This window comes from Vanessa atalanta, chromosome Z (assembly GCF_905147765.1).
Source record: "Vanessa atalanta chromosome Z, ilVanAtal1.2, whole genome shotgun sequence".
NCBI lineage: Eukaryota > Metazoa > Arthropoda > Insecta > Lepidoptera > Nymphalidae > Vanessa > Vanessa atalanta.
The window spans coordinates 8,158,607-8,184,065 of record NC_061902.1 but is presented as its reverse complement, the minus strand read 5'-3'; the positions used below and the strand labels follow the sequence as shown (position 1 = coordinate 8,184,065).

At 31.1% G+C, this 25,459-nt stretch overlaps 1 protein-coding gene across 9 annotated transcripts; it reads left to right on the top strand.

Moving 5' to 3' along the window:
* Window positions 1-536: 536 nt before the first annotated feature.
* Window positions 537-23,155, top strand: LOC125076099 (protein Jumonji). Of its 9 annotated transcripts, XM_047688050.1 has the most exons (34): window positions 537-632; window positions 1,284-1,456; window positions 1,994-2,455; window positions 2,830-2,883; window positions 3,453-3,509; window positions 4,478-4,519; window positions 8,001-8,054; window positions 8,326-8,379; window positions 8,853-8,900; window positions 9,224-9,271; window positions 9,929-9,976; window positions 10,997-11,044; window positions 11,562-11,609; window positions 11,990-12,046; window positions 12,721-12,762; window positions 13,191-13,244; window positions 13,829-13,879; window positions 13,954-14,010; window positions 14,128-14,184; window positions 14,775-14,825; window positions 15,350-15,403; window positions 15,604-15,648; window positions 16,173-16,220; window positions 17,253-17,354; window positions 17,630-17,901; window positions 17,987-18,223; window positions 18,341-18,554; window positions 19,011-19,240; window positions 19,321-19,518; window positions 19,591-19,757; window positions 20,121-20,412; window positions 21,067-21,240; window positions 21,813-21,911; window positions 22,066-23,155. In XM_047688050.1, the coding sequence occupies exons 1-34, from the start codon at window positions 625-627 to the stop codon at window positions 22,273-22,275; spliced, it is 3,855 nt and encodes a 1,284-aa protein (XP_047544006.1). In that variant the 5' UTR covers window positions 537-624; the 3' UTR covers window positions 22,276-23,155. The 9 variants fall into 9 exon arrangements, with proteins under 9 accessions (XP_047544006.1, XP_047544009.1, XP_047544007.1 ...); XM_047688053.1 differs by lacking the exon at window positions 3,453-3,509; XM_047688051.1 differs by lacking the exon at window positions 11,562-11,609.
* The last annotated feature ends 2,304 nt before the right edge of the window (window positions 23,156-25,459 follow it).

The following is a 25,459-nucleotide window of genomic DNA, read 5'->3' as shown; positions in this document are numbered from 1 at the left end:
TATCTAATGATGTAACTCGTTCAAATAAACATTTAACTACAACTTAATATGGAAACATTATTTTTTATTATTTACTTGCTTAAAAAGTAGACAATTTTGTAGGAAGTTATTTTAGTGGGCATTTTGTTCCAAATCCGAATTTACATATTATGTATTTCATAAGTTTATTACATTAGGCAAATTTTAATTTTTTCGTTCACAGTTTCACACCAACAAACACTTCATCACATCCCATGTAGAATTGATTATATTATCCGAATTAATGTTTTTAATTTAAGTACATGAGAATATGTAACACTTTTTATATGATGTTTTGATGGAATAGGGATTAAAGTGCGGGAATTTGGTCGGTCTCAGGGATAATCATATTTAGTGATGCAAGTAGAAATACGCAATATATATGTGTTGTTATAATTAGTTAAATATTAATCTTTTTTATTTTATATTTTTTCGTTTAAGCTATTTCGATTTTGGATCATCTCTGAAAGCTGAAGTGTCTCAGTCTGGCCAACATGGTACGCAGATATTAAACTTGTCAAGTTGTCACTTGACGTTTGACGGTGGCGAGACGCCAGGCGCAACTACAGTTGTGATTTATTTAAGACGCTTTTCACAAAAAGCACCATGAAAACGTAAGTTTAAATAAACTTGTATTATTCTTATTTGAAAAATATTGTTAAACTTTTCTATTAATTTTATTTATACTTGTTATAACAACGATATAGTAATACTTTAATGATAATATTATAATACTCGCCAAAACAACGGCTAATATATAAAATGACAAATATCGGATTAGCAAAAGTCCTCGAGTTTGAATGGACTAAATGAAGCTTTTTTTAAATAAATTCTCACATCTTTTAATTTTCACTTTGTTGCAAATTCTGTATCTAACTTTTTTGCATAATACCTTCATACTTCATCTGACCTCCTACATAAGTCAATCTAAAAAAAAATACTTGTAATTTATAGAATATTATATTCTATGTATGTATATTACCTTACATATGATAATTATCGTGATTAAAACTGACTACAAATTATTTGTCTTCAATTCAGTCTGTATTTTCTTTGTTGTTTTGTGTATCAACCCTCTAATCTCAAATTTTGATCATTATTGCATGTGTACTGCGGTGGTACCCGCGTTAAATTAATACATTCTAAATTAATATTATAAATGACTATAATAACACTTTAAAGATCAAAGGTTATGTTTAAATGTTATGTTTAAATTATTTACTAAAGTAAAGCATTGAAAACTATATATGATCTTTTATTTATAGAAAAGTTCAAGCCCAACGCAAGTTTGCTCAGGGAGCTTATGTGCCACCGAGTGCAAATATTATTAATACTGTTATAAACAGGCGAGTTAATAATTCTAATGGCAAACCAAATAGATATTTTTTTCGTCATAACACATCTGCGGGAAGACTTTTGGACTCAATTTCATTTGAAGGTAAGTACATGATTTGAGAATAAGATATGAGTCCATAATGTATTTATTTCATGATAATTGGTTATTGATTTTGGATAAGCTATCTGAGTAACTTCATAAAATAAATGACTGCTGTCATCTCTAATGACATTAAATAGATAGCCAATAATTATATATTCTTTATATGACATTTTTAGTTAAGTAATAAGGGTTCTCATAATGCTCTTAATTCTTTTGTTATTATTTGTTCAAAATAAGCAGTTAATATGGACAACTTAATGCCAATTGGTCGCTGCCCATATACATTAGCACTGTAAGAAATATAAACATCACCAATATGCCACCAACCTTGGGAACTATGTGTTGTCTCTTCTGCTCATATTAGCTCACTCACCATTCATATTAGAACACATATATAGAGCATTACCGCTTGGCCGTAGAATAAAATGAATTATAATAAAATCAAATTATTCACAACCTTAATTCAATATCTAGTTGTTATGTAAATGATATAAAATGTAACTAATTAAAATTAAATGATAAAATTTTGACTCTTAGGTATTCACACACATAAACCAGTAGTTGTATTAGAAAGATTAGAGAACCATCAATTTCAACAAGTGGACAATGAACCTGATGATCCCAGTGACATATTGATACCTATTAATACTGTATCTACCAAAACACAAGTTACGACAGTCTCAAGGAGATTACCTTCACTAAGAAATGCATCAAACCGGAATTCATCATGTTTGTGTTCGAGATCAAGAGTTGAAAAAAAGAAAATTATTTCAAAAAAGAAACCTATTAAACATAATTATCCTCTAAAAAGAATCAGACGTAAACCAACTAGAAACAGAAAATTTTATATGAAGTTGAGATCAGCCAGACCAGCGTCTACCGTAGATACAGATTTCTCAATTGAAGACGATAAGCCCTTGATGTTCTACACCAAGAAAACAAAACGAATTATCAAAAAGCAAGAAAAACAACAGAAGGTTCCACTGATGAGCAACAAAGGTATTCATTTATATTTAATTGTCATATGAATATTTGATAAAATCATAAATATGATAACAGGTAAACTTACTAAGCGTTAGTTCAAATTTTCTTTTAATGTCGGATATGTTTTGCCATTTCAAATTGATCTTCAAACTATTCTATAAAAACTATAAATATCTTTGGCTATAAATATATAGATACACTTAGTAATTCACTGTAATTCATTAGTTACAGTTCATGGCCATATAAAAGTTTAATATTAAAGTGATAATGTAGAAACAACACTTTTGTTAATAGTTAAACCCCTTTAAAGATACTAATTCAGTATATATGATTTCTATAAGACTTCAGTGAGCAAATTCCAAATCGTAATATTGAGTGAACATTTTCAGAAAATCCACAAATGAAGCAGGCTGCGCCGAATATTCAACCTACGAATGTTGCGAGTAAGATTATTTGCATTTATTGAGTGTACCTCTTAAAGTAACAAGAATATTTTCTTATAGCATACTTATATTGTCATCATCATCATTATTAACCTGTGTCAGTCCGCTGCTGGTCATAGTCCTCTCCTATGGCAAGTCTCTGCACATCAAGCACATCCAATTATGATCGCTGGGTACTTCTAGGGAAATATTTCTTACTCGAAGTATTTAGTATTTGTAATACTGGTAGTACACCACAGGTAAAAACGTGCCGTACAACTGTAAATCGTAGCCCCCGTTAACCCAACACAGCCGGAGAGAGAGAGGTCAAGCGCAAGTATTATTAAACCCTTCCCAGGTCCTACAGACCTATAGGCCTGTATAGGTACAGTCAGTCCTCAGAAAGATTAACAAACCTATAGGCCTGTACAGGTACAGTCAGTCTTCAGAAAGATTAATAAATCAAAACCTAAACATTAGACTGGCTTATGACTAAAAACCAGTTTAATGTTTAGGTCTTTATTATTTTTTTAAAAGCTAAATTAAGTCTACCATTTTATATACAAATCAATAATTATTATAATTTTTAGTTGGTGCCTCTCAACTGGAGTCAACAGCTCACAGTTCACAATTTCAGACTATGAGGGGTAAGACTTCATTTAACTATGAATTAACAATGTTTTGTTGTAAAACTTAATATACATCATAATACCATTTCTTAACACAGAAATTTAAGAACTTTAAGTCCTATAAGTGTATATTATGATAATATGTCAAATTGTAGTTAGTGACGTCACACGGTCTTACCAGAGTACTATCATGACGGTTTTATCTTATCGCTTCCTATACCTTATTTGTAAAATTATAATTGATAGATTATTACTAAAATATACAGGAATAGAGGATCATGCATAAATATAACCAAATCTGCTAATATAGACCGCTTTTGGCTTCGACGTAGTCAAATTGGAATAATTATGTAAATGTACGTGTTAGTTTGAAGTTCCTCCATTTTTAAAAACATCATAAGGACCTTAAGTTCTTATATACCTATAAAAAATTATACAAAAAGATGAAATGTAATGTTTATTGCACAATGGCAAAAGTAAAGTAACAGTATGTAAATGTTTCACTGCTGGACTAAGGGCGCTTCTCAAGAAGAGAAGTACGCTTGGAGATTCCTCCCACACGCATCATAAACGCGGCGTGGTGGACATACACGTGAAAAAAAATTCACTCGACAAATGACGAATTCAAAATATGCAGTTTTCCTGGGCGAGACGAATTATAAGAGATTAGGCACATGATAAATTACCGAAACTTGCCCGTATTTGAATCATTTCACTTATTGCAAGTGTCGGTTAAGATTGACGTAATCTTGCCGCTGTTAAATCTCGGGTCAACATTTTGACTTTTTTAATAATAATCCTAGCCCGGTTTATAAGCGTTCTTGGGACTGACACAGGACTATAGGTCTGAAATGAAAAATAAAATACAGGAAAAATCACGCTCAGAAAAGCAGGAAAAAAATATTCTTGTAACTATTTTTTATTAAAATACCCTTGGTTTCTAACGCCTTACCTGTATAAATGTAATATTTGTTAATTATTTTCAGACCGTTCTGAATCAGATGTTCATTTACAAGTCATACAAAGTGGTAAGTATTTTTTAATTATTTTTACATTACAAATTAGCAGTACCTCGTGCTTCACCCTCGTCATAAGTTCTGCTACGTGTTCACAGAACTGTCTTACGCAAATTATTTTACAAATCGGACTCGTAGATCCTTATTTTAGCGTATTCAAACAAACTAACTTTATAATCTATACTAATATTATAAAGCTGAAGAGTTTGTTTGTTTGTTTGTTTGTTTGTTTGTTTGTTTGTTTGTTTGTTTGTTTGTTTGTTTGTTTGTTTGTTTGAACGCGCTAATCTCAGGAATTACTGGTTCGAATTGAAAAATTCTTTTTGTGTTGAATAGACCATTTATCGAGGAAGGCTTTAGGCTATATAACATCACGCTGCAATTATTAGGAGCGCAAAAAATTATGGAAAAAGTGAAAAAAGCGGGGAAAATTATTCATCCTTGAGCTTGGGCTTCCGTTGCGTGCGCTGCGAAAACGGTTGAATATATCAAAAATATATGTATGAAAGAATTATTCCTCTTGAAATGATCTAAAAAAATGTCTGCGACAGTATATGTCTATCTTTTAAGATTAACTCACTAGAACCGTTTTTATGGTAATCAAATTTGGTCGAAATCGACGCGCGGTCGGCTCCCTTCTGAGCGTTTGTATGCAGCGTTATTTGTTTTTGCGATATAATATCGTCGTGTATAGTAATACTTTTTAAATACTATTTAATTTTGTTTTAAGGATAATATTTTGGTTCTAATAATTTCACAATTATTAACACTTATTTTAGTTTGGATGTAGATAAAATTAATAATAATTAGGTGTCATAGTTTTCTTTATAGTATTGTTTGGATTAAGGATAGTATTTTGTTTCTAATAATCCTTACTATCCATACTTCCATACTATATAATATTATAAATGCGAAAGTAACTCTGTCTGTCTGTCTCGCTTTTACGCCAAAACTACTGGACCGATTTAAATGAAATTTGGTATACAAATAGTCTATGTGCATGAAAAGGACATAGGCGTTTTAATTGGAAAAAATTAAAAGTTGTAAACTGTAAAGGGTTGAAAAGGGGGATGAAATGTTGTAAGTTGTTGAAAGTATTGTCATTTTTAGACTAGAAGCATAAAACTTATATTTTAGACTGTACACTTATAAACTAACATATCATGACACCCACTAAGAAGGGAATTTTGGAAATTCTACCCCTAAAGGGGTGAAATAGGGGTTGAACTTTTGTATGGAAGTCCGTCATTTTTTAAGTTGGAAACAATACTTTATTTATAGGATACTTATTAAAAACGAGTACATAAATATTTAAGCGTTTCTGCATATTCTACTCCTAAAGGGGTGAAACAAGGGATGAAAGTATGTATGATAGTCCGTAATTTTTTAAGTTAGAAACACGAAACTTTATTTTTTTTGATACTGATTAAAAATGACTAGATATGTATTTAAGCGTTTCTAGATAATCTACCACTAAGGCGGTGAAATAAGTGTTGAAATTTTTTATGGGAGTTTTTTTAAGTTAAAAGCATGAAACTTTATATTTGGGATACTAATTAAAAATTAGTAAATACGAATTTAAGCGTGTTTTGATATTCTACCACAAAGGCGGTGAAATAAGGGTTGCAAGTTTTTATGGAAGTCCGTCATTTTTTAAGTTAAAACATGAATGTTTATTTTTGGGATACTGATTAAAATGATTAAATACGTATTAAAGGGATTCTCGATATTCTACCTCTAATGGGTTTAATAGGGGTTGACATTTCCTACATAGATTAGTCTGGAAGTCCGTCATTTTTTTAGTTTGAAGGATTAAATTTTATTTTTGTGTTACTGATTAAAAATGAGTAAATACATATTTAAACGTTTCTTAATATTCTACCTCCGAGGGGCTGAAATAAGGGATGCAAATTTTTTATGAAAGTCCGTCATTTTTTCAATTAAAAATATGAAACTTTATTTTTGGGATACTGGTTAAAAGTGAGTAGATACGTATTTAAGCATTTCTGCATATTCAACCTATAAGGGATTTAATAAGAGTTGTCTTTTTTTATATAGTTGAGTATGGAAGACCGTCATTTTTGAAGTTAGAAGTAGGAAACTTTATTTTAGGGCTACCGATAAAAAAATAGTTGATTCGCATTTAAGCGCTTTTGGATATTTTACGCCTAAAGGGAGAAATAGAGGTTGACATTTCGTATACAGGATAGCCTGGAAGTCCGTCATTTTGAAGTTAGATGCATGATATTTTATTTTTGGGCTACTGATTAAAAATGAGTAGATACGTATTTAAGCGTTTCTGAATATTTTACGCTTAAGAGGAGAAATAGAGGTTGATATTTCGTATACAGGTTAGTCTGGAAGTCCGTCATTTTTGAAGTTAGCAGCATGAAACTTTATTTTTGGGCTACTGATTAAAAATGAGTAGATACGTATTTAAGCGTTTCTGAATATTTTACGCTTAAGAGGAGAAATAGAGGTTGATATTTCGTATACAGGTTAGTCTGGAAGTCCGTCATTTTTGAAGTTAGCAGCATGAAACTTTATATTTGGGCTACTGATTAAAAATGAGTAGATACGTATTTAAGCGTTTCTGAATATTATACCCTAAGGGCTAAAATACACACCAATGTGGTATATAAAGAGGTCTTACATTAACGTAATTTTTGAAGTTAATTTGTAAATATATTTATATTCTACGCGGGCAAAGCCGCGGGTAACAGCTAGTATTTGTATAACTTGAGCGGAAGATGCTCAATATAGTTCTTTGAAAAGAAACCTTATTTGTACACGATTACGGCGAAGCCAAAAGGAGATCTTATGCTTTTAGCACGCTATATATCTGTAAAGCTATTATGGAAGACAAACTCAAAACACCGTAAATATATGAGAAGTTGTTATTATATATATATAATTATGTCATTTAAAGCAGTTTACCACATTTCACAAGTGAGATATGGAATGATTTCTTACAGGATATCACTTCTGTTCTCATAATACCACCTACCTACGTATAATCATACCGAATACGTAAAAGCGGTTATAAAAACGATAGTAAGGCCTTTATTGATGTAGCAGTGTAATGTGACGCATTAGCTCCCATCGCTTCACTAGGGGGGATAGGGGAAATTCCTGCCTAAATATTAGACCAGAAATCGCTTAGTGTGAGACGGTGTGGACGGTTAGTACAGGATCTTGTACTAACGTATCGGCCTATAGCTGGCAGGCCTCTTACTCCTTTTGGTCAAAGGGTACTGAAATCTGGCCAGCGAGAAATCTTTCCACTTCGGGCAGAGAGAACTCTCTACCAGGTCTCTGAGACCATGCAACCCTCAAATAATTATAAAGATTAAGCTCTAGACAATCCTGAACCTACGACGACTACTCTCATACAACGAGTTATTATTAATAAGAGATTAAAGGTAACGGATCAGGTTCCTCTTTTAAACTGAAAATTGATTATAGTACCTACAAAATATTTGTGTCATTTCAGCTGATGCCTCTCAATCGGAGACTGTTATTCAACCACAACCTCATACTATAAGGGGTAAGATTTATTTTAAATTCTGGTTTAATTGTAGCCGCTTCATTTCGTATTTGTATCATAAACTGACAAGATGCAATAAGCGTTGCTTGAAATATATTAATTTCGCTGATCTTTGTAATTCGTTGTAGATCTTTGTTAGTAATTAGTAATCGTTGTTGTTGTACAAACTTGATAGATTATTTCTTTAAAGTTAATTGTTTCTCTTTTATAATATAAATTAATTATAGGATATCTATTATTATATGTTAATGATATGATTTGATTGTTTCAGCGGGCGTCTCTCAAACGGGGTCTGTATTACAACCGCGATCTCAAACTATGAGGGGTAAGACTTTTTATAATTCTGTTTCGACAATATTGGATTATTTATCTGCATAAATTACACGTGCTACTCATTTACATACGAATTAATATTTTATTTTATAATTAAACTAAAATACAACTGTCTTACTCTTTTTAAAACACGCAAAAAAGGTTTCCGTAGGCTATGAAAAATAGGTATATGTCGCTGGCTTTACTGTAGACTTTGGAGACCTACAAATACAAAGTTTTTTATTTATTATATTGTTTTGAGATCGTACTTTAATCGTAAAAATGTTGCCTGGACTGATAATTTTTTTTCCGACTACATGCGTCATCAGATGAAGCTACATCTCAAAAAATGAGCAACATATGAACATATTTTATATCTTTCGCCCAACTTGATTTGACAAAAATTTAATCAAAGTTCCATATCTTAACACTTTCTTAAATAATAGAACCGTTTATTATATGACTATATATTTTTTGTTATTTCAGCTGGTGTCTATCAATCGGCACCTCAATCACGATCTCATACAATGAGGGGTGAGACATTTTTTTAAATTCTGTTTAATTAGCTTTTAACAGTAACCTCTATTTTATTGAAATATGTAAACTGGATGTCCCAAAATTCAACGATAATTATATTATTATCCATGATGATGATCTATTTCATGCGTATTGTGAATACTAATATCATTGAGTGTGTATCTTTCTAGAAAAAAAAATTGAGCGTCAAAATGTTCCGTATTCAAATTTTATGTAGTTGGTACATATCGAAATGAAATTTGATTATGAAATTTTCGATGTATTCTAAATTCGTTGTTGGAATAATTTTACATGTCAATAATATGTTTTAATTATTCCAGCTGGTGTCTATCAGTCGGTACCACAATCGAGATCTCACACTATGAGAAGTAAGTCTTTTTAAAATCTGTTTTAATATTTAATTGCAACCGATAAATACATTACGGGTGAATTTTCCGGGGCGTAGATAGGCAAACATTGCGAAGTTGAAGATAATATTTAATTTTAGGTTAATATATTTGGTATATTACCCGTAATAAACGACAAAATAAAATTGAAATAAATTCAAGATTTTCCATAAGTTTGCCGAGTGTCGTTACATGCCAGAATTTGACCCTTATTAACGACATTATCGAGGGATGTAATAATACAGGCTTATTATTTTTCCAAAATCATTTTTTTTTTTTTTTTTTAATGCGTTCTATTAGTACATATTAGTAGAGTATTGATTTATAAAAACACCTATGACGCAGTTTTAGTTTGCATCAAATTTGGGCCAGAGATTTGTTTGAGTATTTTTTCTTATGCCTCACAGTTTCGGATTTGACCAGCTACGTGACAAATTCATATATATATATATTCAGCCTATATCATAAACTTATGTATCCTTAAATTGTATGAAATATATCAAGTTCTTTAGTCGTTCGTACTCGGAAGATTGTGAATCTTTTAGTCGTTTTGTAAAAGCAATACAAACATGTGAGATTACTGTTTAAACAAAAAACATGTCGGTTCGTTGTTTCTCTATTAAATGACGATTATTTCAGCTGGTGTCTCTCAATCGGTACCTCAATCGCGACTTCATACTATGAGAGGTAAGATTTTTTATATGATACTAGCGACCCGCCCCGGTTTCGCACGGGTGCAATGCTACTAAATATACTGCAGAATGTTTTTATACACAACGTTGACAGCTTTGTGTCATTAGACAATACAAACCTTCGAAAATATACATTTAATTTACATACTTTAAAGGGCCATCTATATTAAATGCACAATGTATTTATGGTAGGTACTTAATTGGATAAAGATTAATGCTGTATTGATTAAAATCGCTTCGTAAATAAGGCATTATTTGTCGTAAAAAGTAAAGGACAATTTTTTTATAACCCACAGGTTATCCCTAAGAGATAGACATGTAGTAAAAGTGGGAGAGGCTCCATACTTTTTTAAAGAAGGATTAAAGCGTACAACGCTTACTTTGCTGTCTTTTTGTTTTTATAAACTACGATCACAAGTGATTTTGTTTTAAATATGTAATGACCTAAAGGAGCGGCTACGTAATTAATATTTTAATTTTATTTAGTAATACCTACGTATACATATATAGCTTTATATATATATGACATAATAAAAAATTCATCACACGAAACACAGATCGAGTACTGGCTATCCTAGCTAGGCTAATTAAATAACCTGTGTTATAATCCTCTCGCAGAAAGTTGAAATAATTGAAATAAATTAGAATTTTTTAGAATTGTATGTACCTTAGACAATAGAAGCTTTGTAAAAGTAATACCATACAAATTTTAAAAGAACAATTCTACGATAGAAAATTTTCAAATAGTTTTACCGATTGCACTGCGCATGCGTAAGCAAATTTCCTATTAACGGCTTTCTTAAGGACTTACTAATTCCTTATTCAAAGTTTAACTCAACATTATTTATTTGATTATATAGTAAAATTGTCAGAACATAATCTCCATTGAATTTTGCATTGTGTTTATTTTGAACACGACATTTATTGTTCATTGTTTCGCTTTTATAATCCATATAAATCTTAAGACTAATTTTATTATTATTTCATTATTTATATAATATTTTAATTATTTCAGCTGGTGTCTATCAATCAGTAGCACGATCGCGACCTCACAATATGAGGGGTAAGACCTTTACTGACTTCTTTTTAAAATACTGTTAATCTGATCGCTCCTTTATTAATACTAGTAGTTTCCTGCGAAACTTTGCGTTTATTCAAAAAATTTTTTAGGAATTTCGAAACCTTGGACATGTTGTTTTGGTTTCATTTCATTGTAAACTGCAAGTCAAACATCTACATTTGGCGCCAAAATGACAAAACCTCTTTTAAATGAAAATTTTAAAACCAAATAGTATACATTAGTTCAGTTAGAAGGCTTACGTTTTCATTTTTTTCTTATACAGCCGTAGTATCGCTCTTTATTAATATATAAGATGTGTATCTTAAACTGACAACAGACATTGTTAAAATATATCAATTCCGCTGGTCGTTCGAAATTAAAATATTGAGTAAAAGTTGTTGTATACATACGCAAAAGACTGTTTTTAATATGACATTGTGATTTATTTGTTTCCCTTTTGTAATGATCTTTAATTATAAGACCTGTTTTCTATGGCAATAATATTTTTTCATCATTACAGCTGGTGTCTATCAATCGGTACCTCAATCGCGAAGTCATAATATGAGGGGTCAGTTTTTTTTTCTTTATTCTGTTTGCCTTTGGTTAGGTAAAAATTGAGAATTGTTCCATTTAATTATTCTAAATTACATCCATGAGAAGATCTTTGTCCCGAGTAGGGCAGTCAAATTTTGTGCTACTGCCAAATAAATTATTAAGACATTATTTTGCAAGATTACAAATACACAGCGATTTTTGATAGATTTACCGAAGACATTAGACGCTCCGGTAAAATTTAAACGTGGAAGTTGATTTAAAAGTAGGGTGACAGTAAATTTCCGAGTAAAAATCTACAACGGATAATTTTCACTTTCTACCAATTACTCTGCGCAGGCGTAAGAAATGTCCTATTATTTTTAAGGATCTACTATAATATTCTATAATTTTCAGAAATACCTGGAGCGTGTCCACCCGAGAGAGTCCAAACTTATCGACGGCTAAAACGATGTGAGACATACATTTATTTAATAACGTATAATATATTCGTTTGTGTTCTACCAGCAAAAAATATTGTAATTATTTATCATTTATATATCAGGTTTCTACATGTTAAGTATTTATCCAAATAAATAATTTATAATGGATTGCACACGTAGATACGTTTATGCATAACCTTTGTGTGTGTGTTTGTATGTGTGTAACGGTGACACCTCCCAAGCCCATAGTTTCATTTTAATTAGCATCTCAACCAAAGTTAAAACAAACACGCTTTACGAAACAAAATATATCCTATACAATATTTAGATTTTCATTAATTATTTCTTTACATCAAATAAAAGTAGAACGTAATATAATGTAAAGGTTCCAATGATGCTCAGGCTATTTCTCATTTAGAGGAGTAGGTTCAGTATTTATTCCAGCAATGTAATTCCCGATGTCAACGCAATAGGATTTCAATCGATATATACAGAACACTTCATTCACCGCCGAACAAGAGATGAATTTTGAATACAAATAAATAAGTAAAAGAATACTCAGTAGTCTTTCTCGAGTAAATCCTTATAAGCACTCAATCTTCGTTTAAGATTCGCGCATCTAGTCACTGGACCATATCCGCGATTTTATATCCATATATAGATACTATAATATATGCATTTTTAATATATGTTAATTTTTTTTAGACCGCAATGAATCTGCTGCTCATTTACGAGTCGCGCAAACTGGTAAGATTTTTTACTCATTTTTATATTAAAAATAAATACTCATCGAATATATTACCATTCTTACGTGTATGAAAACTCTTACGATAATTATCGTTATAGTTCTTTACCATGAGATCTTGTATGTATTTAGAAAATATCCAAGTAGTTAAACAGGCGAATGGAGCAAATATTCGTGGCAATTTAGAACAAATCTGCTATTATATCATAATTGGAGGAATGATTACGATATGATGCTAGAACAGATTTTTCTATTAATGTTTTGTGACATTGTCATTAATTTTTACGAAAAATAATTAACATCGTTTACATGAAAATATAGCACCAATTTGATTTGAGTAAGTAGAAAAATGCGGCACGTTTCTTTAGAATTTAAAAATATTGTGGGATCTTCTTTTACGTATCAATTGTATTTTTTTAATTGTTCTCAGCGCGTGCCTCACAATTCGACTCGATAAAAGAATCAAAACCTCAGTCTGTGATCGGTAAGTTTTTCTTTTATATTATAATGTAGTATATAGCAGATGACCTTGTTAGTGAATGTGAATATGGTCGATTCGTGTGATTCAGGTATTTTATTTTACTTGGATTTTGATTGGACAAGTGTAGCGCTAACGATAAATTAATTAAGAGGACCTTAATTGACCGACCTGCGTTATTATTCTTAATTTTAGAATATCTGATGAGTGACGTAGAACGTCACCCTGCAGTATTCAGTATTGTTGCGTTCTGTTTGAAGGCTGAGTGAGATGGTGTAATAATGATGGCGTGGCACAAGAGACATAACGATGGCATGGACATAAGGTGGCGATGTAAGGAATGGTTAATATTTCTTACAGCGTCTTTGTCTATGGGCAGTTATTTCCACTTAATATCAGGTGGCACATTTTACCGTCCGTCTATATCATAAAAGAAAAATAAAATAATAAATCCATTTAGAAGAACAATCTTGGAATACAATATTTTACCAGTTAGTTCTACCAATTATTCGGCACATGCGCAAGAACATTACTATCTTTAGACTTATTCAAGGATTGGCTGAATTGTAATACTCAACGTGAATTTCCAGAAATACCTGAAGAGGACATGGCAGATGACTCTTATCCAGTGAAAAGTAAACGTAAGAAAATAATCATTAATTTAATTCAAATTTAAATGTTTGCGTGAATATAACATTTTTTTGATTATTTTCAGCTTGTGCTGCCTTACCAATAGAGTCGAAACCTCAAGCCTTCCCTCAGAATAAAATGGGTAAAATTTTATTTAATTCTGCTTTAATAATTAGATTTGCGGAATTTATTTTTGTTTAATATATTTCGGCTTTGTGAAGGAATTACTGAATTGTAATAAGCGATGATAATTTTTCAGAAATACCTAAAGTGTGTGCACCTAAACCAGAGAAGTCTCTCTCACCGAAAAGTACATGTAAGAACCTTTACATTCTTTCAATATACGTTGCATTTGTCTGGGTTGATTTGTATGTCTAAACTCACTGACTTAACAATGTATGACGTAGCATGTCAATATATCTAATTAAGTAACAGACTTAAATATGAAATCTCACAGGTATAAATGTCGCTTCACCTAAACAACATTATTTTGTAAGTTACTAGTTGTCGCCCGCAGCTCCACTTGCATTTTGGTATCAAAGGTTATGTACTTCCTAAATGTTCAAGTTTGCTTCATACCAAATATCAACAAATTCGATTCAATGGTTTTGTTGTGAAAGAAAATATATTTGTACATAATGTATTAGAACACAGACATGTTTTTACTTTTCGTCTAAACGTTATATTTTCAGATTTTGATAAACACATATTTTTGACGACCTTTGTTATTTCCATAGGGTGTTGTTAATTCCAGTTACGTAATAAATTTAATTATATTGAAAATAAAAAGAACAGAATCTTAAGTGCATTGTGTTTATTTTTATAAGAAATTCTCCCTTTTTTATAATTGAAATTAGGTATGGGACCTTTTTCTACGAGGCAAATAATATTTTTGATTGTTTTCAGCTTGTGCCTCTAAAATTGAATCGAAACCTCAATTCCCTCAGCCTGTAATGGGTAAGCCGTTTTTATATTTGCAAAGTTTCAGTCTTCAATAATAATATTTGATTGTAACCGCTTCGCTGTTAATATAAATAATAAACTGACAATAGTGGTAGGCGACATATCCCGTCAGTTTCGCTAGTCGCCCGGATTTAAATGAGTCTTCTTCTTCGTGCGCTTCATTACGGAAGGTCGTGCTTGTCTTGAAAACCCTTCACTGTTAGGACGACTAGCTTCCTGCACACTTATCTGTTCTTGGTTCGTCTCAGTTAATCGTTTCTACTACAATAAGTTTATCCATATTGTCTGTGCGTCTCCGGTTGACACAAGTATCTCGTTGGTAGCATGTACTGGGCACTCTGGGAGTAATCTTTAGTTAACCGAGAAGAGATTTGTTGGTTCTTGTCTGTGTCCACAGTATGCGCAACATTCTTCAAATTGAATGATAAGTTCAGGTTGTTTAGGATATTTGCATAAATAATTTTGATTTAATACTTTCCGCCTTTGTCAAGGAAATACTATAATGTAAACATTTTCAGAAATACCTGAAGCGTGTGCTCCTAAACATGAGGAGTTTTCATTGAAAAGTATAAGTGAGAAAATTTACATTCCTTTAATTTAAGCAAACAATGTTGCAATTTTGCATAGTACGTAGCGGTTAATGCAGTGACAAAATAATTATAGAACACATATAATAATAAGCTATATATATATATATAACTTACTTCCTCTATATACATCTCACTATATACTCTCACTCGTATACAATTGTAATTATGTTGATAATTTTCAGATCGCTCTGAGTCGAAAGATCCTGTACAAGTCATGCAAACCAACGGTAAGATCTACTACTCATTATTATGTTTGATTAAAATTGTTTAAAAACTATTCAATTGTTACACTTACTTAATACTATAACAAATCGAGTATAGTTATTCCATAATTAATGTGACAACACTAGATTCGCAATTCTACTTCGCAAACGACGTTAGTTTCATTTAATTTAATGTTAAATTATTAATTTTATAAAAAAAAACAATCTACCTACCTACAAAATTCAACCGGTTAAGCTGAATTTGAGCAGCAAGATAATACTTGTCTTAAATAAATTTGGCGGGTCCATACATTCCAGTTTTGTATTTATGTAACGCCACGAAACGAAAAAATTAAAAAAAAAGTGTCCTTAAAAATTATTAAGTAATACTATTGAAAAAAGTAGGTATGTACGTTAATTATTTTCAAGTAATTTCTTAATACGTATTATTCGTTGGCGAATAATAGAGCTATACCAAAAAGTAGAAAATTGTGGAATACTAGCAGCTCAAATAGTATTTGAACTTGATATTATTTGGTAATTTTTAGAAAAACACCAAAGAGTATCTGTTACGACACCCTGTCCGGATTATACAAGTAAGGCATATATTTATAATTATTAAATAATTTATATTTAGAAAATGTATTTTAAGTTAATTTCAATCAAGTCATTGATCGGGATACAAACTAAGCGTTTTACAACATATACCTGTGTGATTTTAACTTTATTAATAAAAGTCTTATATTAAAGACGGACACCTCATGAACGAACAGCTTGTTCATTTTGAATGGACACTTGATACTTATAAAAAAAAAGCAATACTTCCTAGTTACCATTTCCATAGTTAGAAAATTAAATGCAATAAAAACATTCAGGCACATTAAAGTAATTTAAATTCAAATTATAGATAAGATGGGCACTTTAAAATAATAAAATTAGTTCAGGTGGCTTTATTAATACAAATAAAAATAAACAAGAGAAAAATAAAAACACGTTTCATCCAAGAAAATCATGTCTCCGATAACACACTATGTAATGTATGTATGCAAAGCATTGTTCAGATATTTAATTAGAAATTACAAGAATTTTGTTTTAAATAATGTATATACATTTTACACGTTGAAACCGCTGAACCTATTTAGATTAAATTTAATATGGAGATAGTTTAAGTCTCGGGCAAGGGTATAGTCTAATTTTTAATTCACCCCTAGAGTGGGTAAAATGGGGGGTAACAGTTTGTGTCCAATAGTCATAACATATATTATAATAAAATATTATTTATATATTCTCATCTATATCCAGAGCTGAAATGAAGTAACCAAAACACTACCTCCACACTGATCAAATATTAGATCGAATTGAATACTTTAAGTATATCTCCGCACTAGTAACGTTACAGCATCCAAAAATAATGGTATTTTAAGATACCAAAATTCGGTTAATGTAATATACACTTATCTTAAATAAATAAAAAAAGTTGTCCGTCTTAAGTTAACGCTGTTATATCTACTGTAAAATAATATAGAATCTTTAAATAAGTATATCAATATAATGGCTATAAATATAAATAAATATTGACTGCACTACTGGGGATTTTTAAATGAATATATTGACAACTTTTTTTACAGATAAGAATGTCTCTCAAACAAACGATTCTTCGTTTTATGGGAATAATGGAATAGCAAACTGGATGTGTAATTCACGTGCAGTAAATGAAGTTCCCAATAATGGTAACGAAAATGTACAAACTTTTAAAAAACCTCAAGACATATCCATGACAGCTCAAAAATGAAATACGAGAGATAAAAATAATGTGCGACCGTTGTCAGTAAATTACCTCAGTAAGAAGCAATGTCAGAATCGGAATCATTTAGATCTTCCGGTTTCTAAATTACACACGTTTTCCGTGTTTTCCGTGACTTTGCGTACCCTTCCATTTTGACATCCCACCAACCTCTAATACACCTTCAATTAGTGAAAATGACTCATCACCCATGCACTACAGATACAGCTGAAGTCAAAGAAGAAAACGGTACAGCATCGGACAACAATCATCCTCTTCAAACAAAGACAAATGGAGCGGACGACGGAGCGGTTGCTGGTCCTTCAACTTCGTTAGAAAATGCCGAGCAATGTGATTCACCTACTGGAAAAAAACAAAACGGCAAAAAGAAAACTAGGACAACTAGACGAAAGAAAAAAATTGGTCCTATTAAAAATTCAGATGCCAAGATATTAGAGGCACCTGTGTTTCGGCCGAACGAAGAAGAATTTCGAGTGAGAATATTTTTATTTATAATCTTATCTATCAAATTTTCTTAACAAGGCTTAACAAATTTATATAAAAAAAAAATTGTTTCAGGATCCAATAGCATATTTCCAAAAAATAATGCCAGAGGCGGCTAAATTTGGTTTGTGCAAAGTGATTGCCCCATCAGGTTTCAAACCAGAATGCACGATTACAGACTCGATTCGTTTTGTAGTAACGAATCAATATATTGCAAGACTATACAGTCGATGGGGTCCAGTAACACGTGAACTATGTGCCTTGCGCTCATTTTTAACATCACAAAATATTACGTTTTCCCACGCGCCCTTAGTAAGTATTTTTTATTATTAATAAAAGTTGTTATATAATACTAATTTTATTGATATTAATTTATTGGTTAACAATATATTGTTGTAAAAATATTTTAATCATTGAAATTATTTTTAGATGGAGGGCTTAGAAGTAAATTTGCCTAAGTTATTACATTTCGTACAACGACAAGGTGGACTCAAGGCGAATGTAAAAAGCCGCACATACGTAGATACGAGGAAGTGGAACAGACTGGCAGAGGAACTTAATTACACAAAAATGAACAATCCAGCAAAAAAACTGGATCAAATATATGTGAAATATCTGCTACCGTACGACGCCCTCACTCAAAGTAAATTTTGGCGACAAATTGTTAAATTAATTTCCAAATGGATCATTATATTTCTAAGATTTTTTAAATTAAACCAAAAAAGAAATAATCAAATTACAGTAGAACTCAGCAAATTCAGAAACTTCTTTATATTATGTAGTTTTTTTGTCATTGAATTACAAAAATAACTTTTGCTTAATAGATTGTGTTGTGGTACTTAGGGATATAGGGTGATGAAAAAATATATACAAAAAATATCTCCGTTAAAATACACGCATCACTGATGTGATGCGTGTATCAGCCCATCAGCCTCTCCAAATGCATGCCACTGTGGTCTTTGTTCGGGAACTACAATACAATAAAATACACGCACAGACATAAACCTCTTCTGATAACCTTTATTAATATTAATTTGCAATCGTATATTATATAAGCCGTTTTGCGATCAGAGATAAAATGATCTATAATCTTTCCCAGAGGAACGGCAAGATCTAGCCGAGCAAATGGATAAGAGATGGTCGAAAAGAAACGATAGATTGTTACAACGTGCGCAAAACCCTCTACACCGTCAAAAGAGATTACTAGGGGAGTCTGATTCATCGGATGATGACGACTGTGAAGAAAACCAACAAATAACCGCAGCGCTCAACGAAGCCGAAGAGTGTGTGATTCGTGGACGAGTCATGAATCTTACTAATTTTAAAAAGGTAATTCTTTTTAAAATTAATTTGAATAAAACTATATCAAGTTTATTAATACAAAATCTCATCATATTGGTTCACTGTAGATAGCCAAGACTGCGCTCCAAATATTTTTCCCATTGAAACCAACGACCTCCGAAGTTGAATCACAATACTGGAAGCTCGTGCTCCTCGGCAATGAGCACGTGTGCGTCAACACCGCGTCGATCGATACAGGCACTGAGGGTTATGGGTTTAGTAAAAATAAAAATGAGCCCTACGGCAAACATCCGTGGAATTTGAAGGTAGGAATATTTTTATGGATGATACAATGTAATTAATTATACATTTATTATACTGACACGTATTCTGTTTAGATGTTGAGTCAGAATAAAGGCAATGTTCTCCGTTCGCTCGGACCTGTACTAGGAGTGACGGTTCCAACCCTCCATGTCGGTATGATCTACTCGACGAGTTGCTGGCATCGCGATCCTCATGGTCTGCCATGGATGGAGTACATGCACACTGGACCTCAAAAAATATGGTGAATATATATCGCAAGTGAATGTATATTATTAAGCCTATATGCGAACATCATTCTGAGCCTATGTGCGAATCATTTCAATTTTTTGGCTATACATATAAATTTTGAATCCTTATTATTAGTCTACTTTGCTGTGCTTTTTTAATTTAAAATTATATCAAATTCTCACAATTGTATTTTTGAAATGGAGATACAATTTTCTTATTTGTTAGTAGTCAAGACAACCGTCTTGACTACTAACAAATAAGAATTTTGAGATTTAAGAATTATTATTTTTTAGTATCTATATTCAAATATATATATGTATTTAAGGTCTATTAAAAAAATCATAAAAAAGTATCATTACTAAATATTTGGTCCCAGGTATGGTATACCAGATACGGAGAGTGCCCGATTCCGGCGCGCCGTAGAGAGCCTTTGTCCAACTGCTTGCCAGAACAAGTCGATATGGCTTCCGTCAGACATTGCAATGATCCCGCCGACTTTGTTGCTAGAACGCAACGTGTCAATGTCACGCATAGTTCAGAAACCTGGGGAATATATCATAGTGTTCCCGAAAGCTTATTCGTGCTCTATCTGTACGGGCTACACGATCTCGGAGAGTGTTTACTTTGCAACTAATCCTTGGGTTAAAACTGTTAACTATGTTTTTCAAGTAAGTTTCGTAAGATTTTAATTAAAAAAACTATAGATACAATAGTCATAATGACGTTATAAAATACATACAACCAACTAATAGTAGACCGTAGACGGTCTTGTAAGGTATATTAACAATCTCTTACATTGCCAATGCGTCATCATCTATGCGAACTCAGTTATATGGCTCTTAATGTTGTCTTAGATTTTCGCGATTATTACACATTGAAATAAAACTAGTTTTTTTAACGGATTTAATCGCGTATATTAATTATTTTATTTTAACATCCCGACGTTTCGAGCACTTTGCAGTGTTCGTGGTCACGGGCAGACTCCCGTCCCGTCCCGTCAGTCTGCCCGTGACCACGAACACTGCAAAGTGCTCGAAACGTCGGGATGTTAAAATAAAATAATTAATATACGCGATTAAATCCGTTAAAAAAACTAGTTTTATTTCAATATATGGCTCTTGTTCTCTTTTTTTTATGGTATAAGATGGCGTCAGAGCAAATGGGCCACCCGATGGTAAGTGGTCACCCCTACCCATAGACAATGGCGCACATCGTTGAGTGTTGTCTTATAAAAATTAAAAACCTTTCGGTTTCATAAATATATGTATAATTTAATGTATATATAATACATGCAATGGTGTCTAAAAAAATACTTTCCGTAGGAGTTGCGTCAGAGTTGTGAACCGACGATGTTCTCGCTAGAACAACTGCTGATTGCTATAGCTCGCGACGAGGGCGCCTCACTCACAATGCTGCAGCTGGTGCACGAGAATTTCTCCGCTATTCTCTCTGAGGAGCTCGAAAACCGACGTCAGCTTGAAAAGCATGGACTTAAGGTAATTTAATAAACATCGAACGTACAAATGAGGCCAGCCGCATCCAAATTGAACGGAAATAAAACTGCAGGACAAATAGTCAACATTATAAAGTTTAGCTGGATAACATACTTTTATTACGATATAAAGACAGTTTACGCGTTACTTTCGACAGTCGACTAAATTACATAAAGCGTTTAATGAAAAAAAAAATACACATTTTACTACAAAATTCATCTGCGCAATTTAACTCAAATATGTTAATATTATTATAATTTAAATTGAGTCAGCGAACTTTTTCCACACACACATATACATCATCTGTGTTGTAGAACTATTGATAGTTGACCTCGGAACTTATTCAGGATATCGATAGTATCGATAGCTCTCCGTGAGCACTACTATTGATAACGGCGATACTATCGATAGACTATCGCTACTATCGCTACTATCGCTTACACCTTAAATATCGATAGACTATCGATTGTCTATGAACTCTGGCCGTTTTTTACTTGGTTGATATTTACTAATAAACATTTAAAATAACTAATGTAATTTTATATAATATCTTTAATGATTAATTATTTTTTAAGCCTCGTGTTCTTCAATCCGAAAAACGAAACGCAGCCGGAGCGTGGAACGTGCACGAGAACGAATGTGAAGTTTGTCGTACAACGCTATATCTATCCCGGGTGAGGTTCCGTTTGTTACATTTTTCTTTATGTAAATTATTTATCAATGTATAGATTCACAGAAGACTTTATATAATTTTTACCAAAAGACTTTTCAGCTTTTTGTAATTTTTTGCATTACAATAAATTTTGATAAAGTTAAAATATATTACAGGTGAAAGGAGTATTTCGCAAGAAGTATTCAGTCTGCCTACGACATGCTTTACAAGTTCTTGACAACAAGGTTAAGAAAATCGAAAGACGCGAGACGGAAACGTTTGAAATGGAATATTTCTTCACAACCTTCGAATTAAAAGAATTGATCTCATCAGTAATACAACGCTTAACAAAACAACCTGAAAAGAAACAACAAGACATTATATAAGATTATATTAAGTTTTAAGCCTATTTTGTTGGCAAGAACTAAACCAAACTAGTCTTAAATTTAATTTAAATTTAGAAAACATTGTATATCACAACACTAAACTAAAATATAATTGATAAGCTGAAATGATTATAATTAATTTCACATTACATTTACAGCGAATATTTTCCGGTGTTAAATGCATAACAATGTAAATAAACCTTTACTTAAAGTCCGACACTGAGATGAGTTGCGTTCCTTACAGGAGCAAAAAGTTTTTTTTTTTTTTGTAATAAAAGAGTGTCGATCAAACTGCATAATTGTGTCATTTTATAATCTAGAAATAATTAATTGTAATACCTTATATTAATACTAAAATTAAAGACAGACAGACAATTTTTTTTTAAATATACATATGAATAAACATTATAGCGCCTTTATACAGGTGTTTATTGTTGCAAAATTATGACATTGGTTCTCTTTCATATTATAATCTAAGATAATGTTTATTTATTTTAGTTTAGAAATTGATCGAATAGAATTGACAGACTCTATCTCTTAAAAGTTGAGATGTCTAGACTTTAGAGAAACTTTTTGACCGTCAACCATACACAATAAGTTAAAGGCTTAAAAAAAAACGTTTATTTCTTCAAAAGAAAAATTTAAGACTACTAAAATGTAATATAAGGTACAGAATACATTTTACTGTTTAAAAAATATTAGGTATTTAGGTATTTTCCTTTAAGGATACCGTCATTGTGAAAGCAAGTCTGATGTATGTGACTAATACACAAAATATTCTAGTACACTTTGTCATACTTTAGATATAGTTTTTTTACCCTAATTAGACATTACAATAGGACATTTCCAGGACTGTATAATAATTATTTTCGGTAAATTTTAGTATGACTAAAAATTAAAAAAAAAAGACAATTTCGGATTAACTAAAATAAATTTATACTATATTCTTCAATTAAATTCAAGTAAAAAAAGTTTTGAAAATACTAATAGTGTTTATACGAAAGTTATACTTTTAAAAAAGGAAAATTTTCATAAAGGTTTTTTAAAAACGAAAGATAAGGTAGGATAGGAATAGAGGACCAAAATTATGGACGAATTTATTGTAAAAATATCAAAGGTAGTTTTTTGTTGATATTTTAATATTAACTAAATTTTATCATTCGGCTAGTAACATTCCTATTCTGAATAAACATTATCAAATGATTTTGGACGATGCTTAAATGTTCGTATTTCTGCATATAATTTTACAAATATATTTAAACTTAATGGATAATTTTACGGTATGATCTCCAGCACACTCTCCTTTTGTTTGATACAAATACCTAAACATTCCACCGCAAAACATCAGTTTTGTTATAGTACAATATCATATATCCTTACAATTATTATCTTCTATGTTCCTATAATATAAGAGAATTAATAATTGTATTGCATACATCCTTAAAATGTTATGTAACATATTTATATAGGCCTCTCCAATTAAACTAATTCAACAACTTTCGAAGCTCATAATCGAAATTTATCAATTATCTCTCAAAACGACCGACGTAATCTAACCTGCACAAAGGTTAACGTGTTAATTAAGTTAGCTTTTAGACCAGAATGTAAAAGAAGCTAGGGTTTTCTAATGAAAATATTATCTATATTATATTCGTTTATGCTCATATATTTTTCATTTTATTGGCAACTTAAGGACTACTATTTAGGAATTGAATAATAAATTTTAAGGTATGAATATCTCCGCCCTGGCATTTGAAGGCTCTTATAGACTTTATTTCTTTTCCTGCGAAAACGAATCTTGGATGCTTTTGCAATTAAATACTACTTAAAACGAGAACTATATTTAATATATTCCACTACAATATGGCACAATATTATTTATTTGTGAGTTAAATAGCGATATAAATGGAATAAATTGAAAGACATAATTTTCCAGAACATCGCAGTATAATAAGATGTGCCATTCATTTGATCTCCCAAGGTCAGGTATTTATTTAAATTTACAAGTTCTATTGATATGGACTACGTATAAGTCTTTTTGGTCATTTGTTTATGAAAAAATCTTAAAATAAGATTTAGAATAAGTTAAAATTAACTAATTGACTATAAATTTGTACAATATTTATAAACGGGTAGCAAGTCTCATAATTAGGTATTTTATGGATATAATTGTTTAACAAGTGAAATATCACGTAAAGAACCGTCCGTAATATTGCTGTTATCCAAATACATAAATATAAAAGTTATTAAAGGACTAAACTAATTATAACCATGACTAAAAGGACTAGCGAAAAATATTTGTGTACGAGTGATTAAATTACATACAGTCAGCCGCTGCCGTACCTGTTCACTTCTTTTCCCGTATATAAGCTGCTTTAGTAATGAAGTCAATTTACTTTAATGCTTAATCAGAACTCATATGCTTAATTAGATTATTGTATGAATCTTAATCATATATAATATTTTGTATATTTGAATAGTTTCGTATGTATTTGTAATCTTAAAATATCTAGATACCTTTCTGATTCCTTATAAACGGATATTAAAGCTTCTCAATATGATAGTTTCTATAAAATATAATATATAAAAAAATATCTAAATTGGAGGTAATTTACAATTTTTTATAATAATGAGATACCCATAAAGTATTTAAAATTCGGTGAACAAAAATAATTCAAATCCCAATAAGCAAACTAAATATTTTTATAATATAAATTGAAACAGTACCACAGTGAAAAAAAACGTTCAAAATAAAATGTTTCTTGACTTTTTGGGAAAATATTTATTATAAATAAATATTAGGCTTTTTGTAATTATTATTATTTCACATTTAAAAAAGTACACTATATTCTACAAAAGAATTTTTAATTATGTGCAACACACGAAAATTAAATATTGGTCGTTACAGATAGAAATAGTAAAGAAATAAGATCGCGCACCGAACGAAGCCTACGCGAATATTGGAACGCGTAGGTGAAATTTGATAAATCTAAAAAGCTGGCTTTAGGCGCGCTTTCGACTGAAAATTGTAATCTGTTTCTCAAAATTCAATTATGTCTATAACATTAAAATATTTTAAACATTTTAAGATCCTTATGTTTTGTACGTTTAAGTATATTTTCATTTATGTATATACTAGCAATCAGCAGTCACTATGTGGCTCTCTAAAACTTATTATAATAAA

Excerpts from the sequence above, each read along its gene's own strand:
- LOC125076099 (XM_047688050.1), top strand. Across the intron at positions 4,520-8,000 it reads TTTACAAGTCATACAAAGTG|CTGATGCCTCTCAATCGGAG; the intron begins GTAAGTATTTTT and ends GTGTCATTTCAG. Across the intron at positions 14,185-14,774 it reads TCTCTCACCGAAAAGTACAT|CTTGTGCCTCTAAAATTGAA; the intron begins GTAAGAACCTTT and ends GATTGTTTTCAG.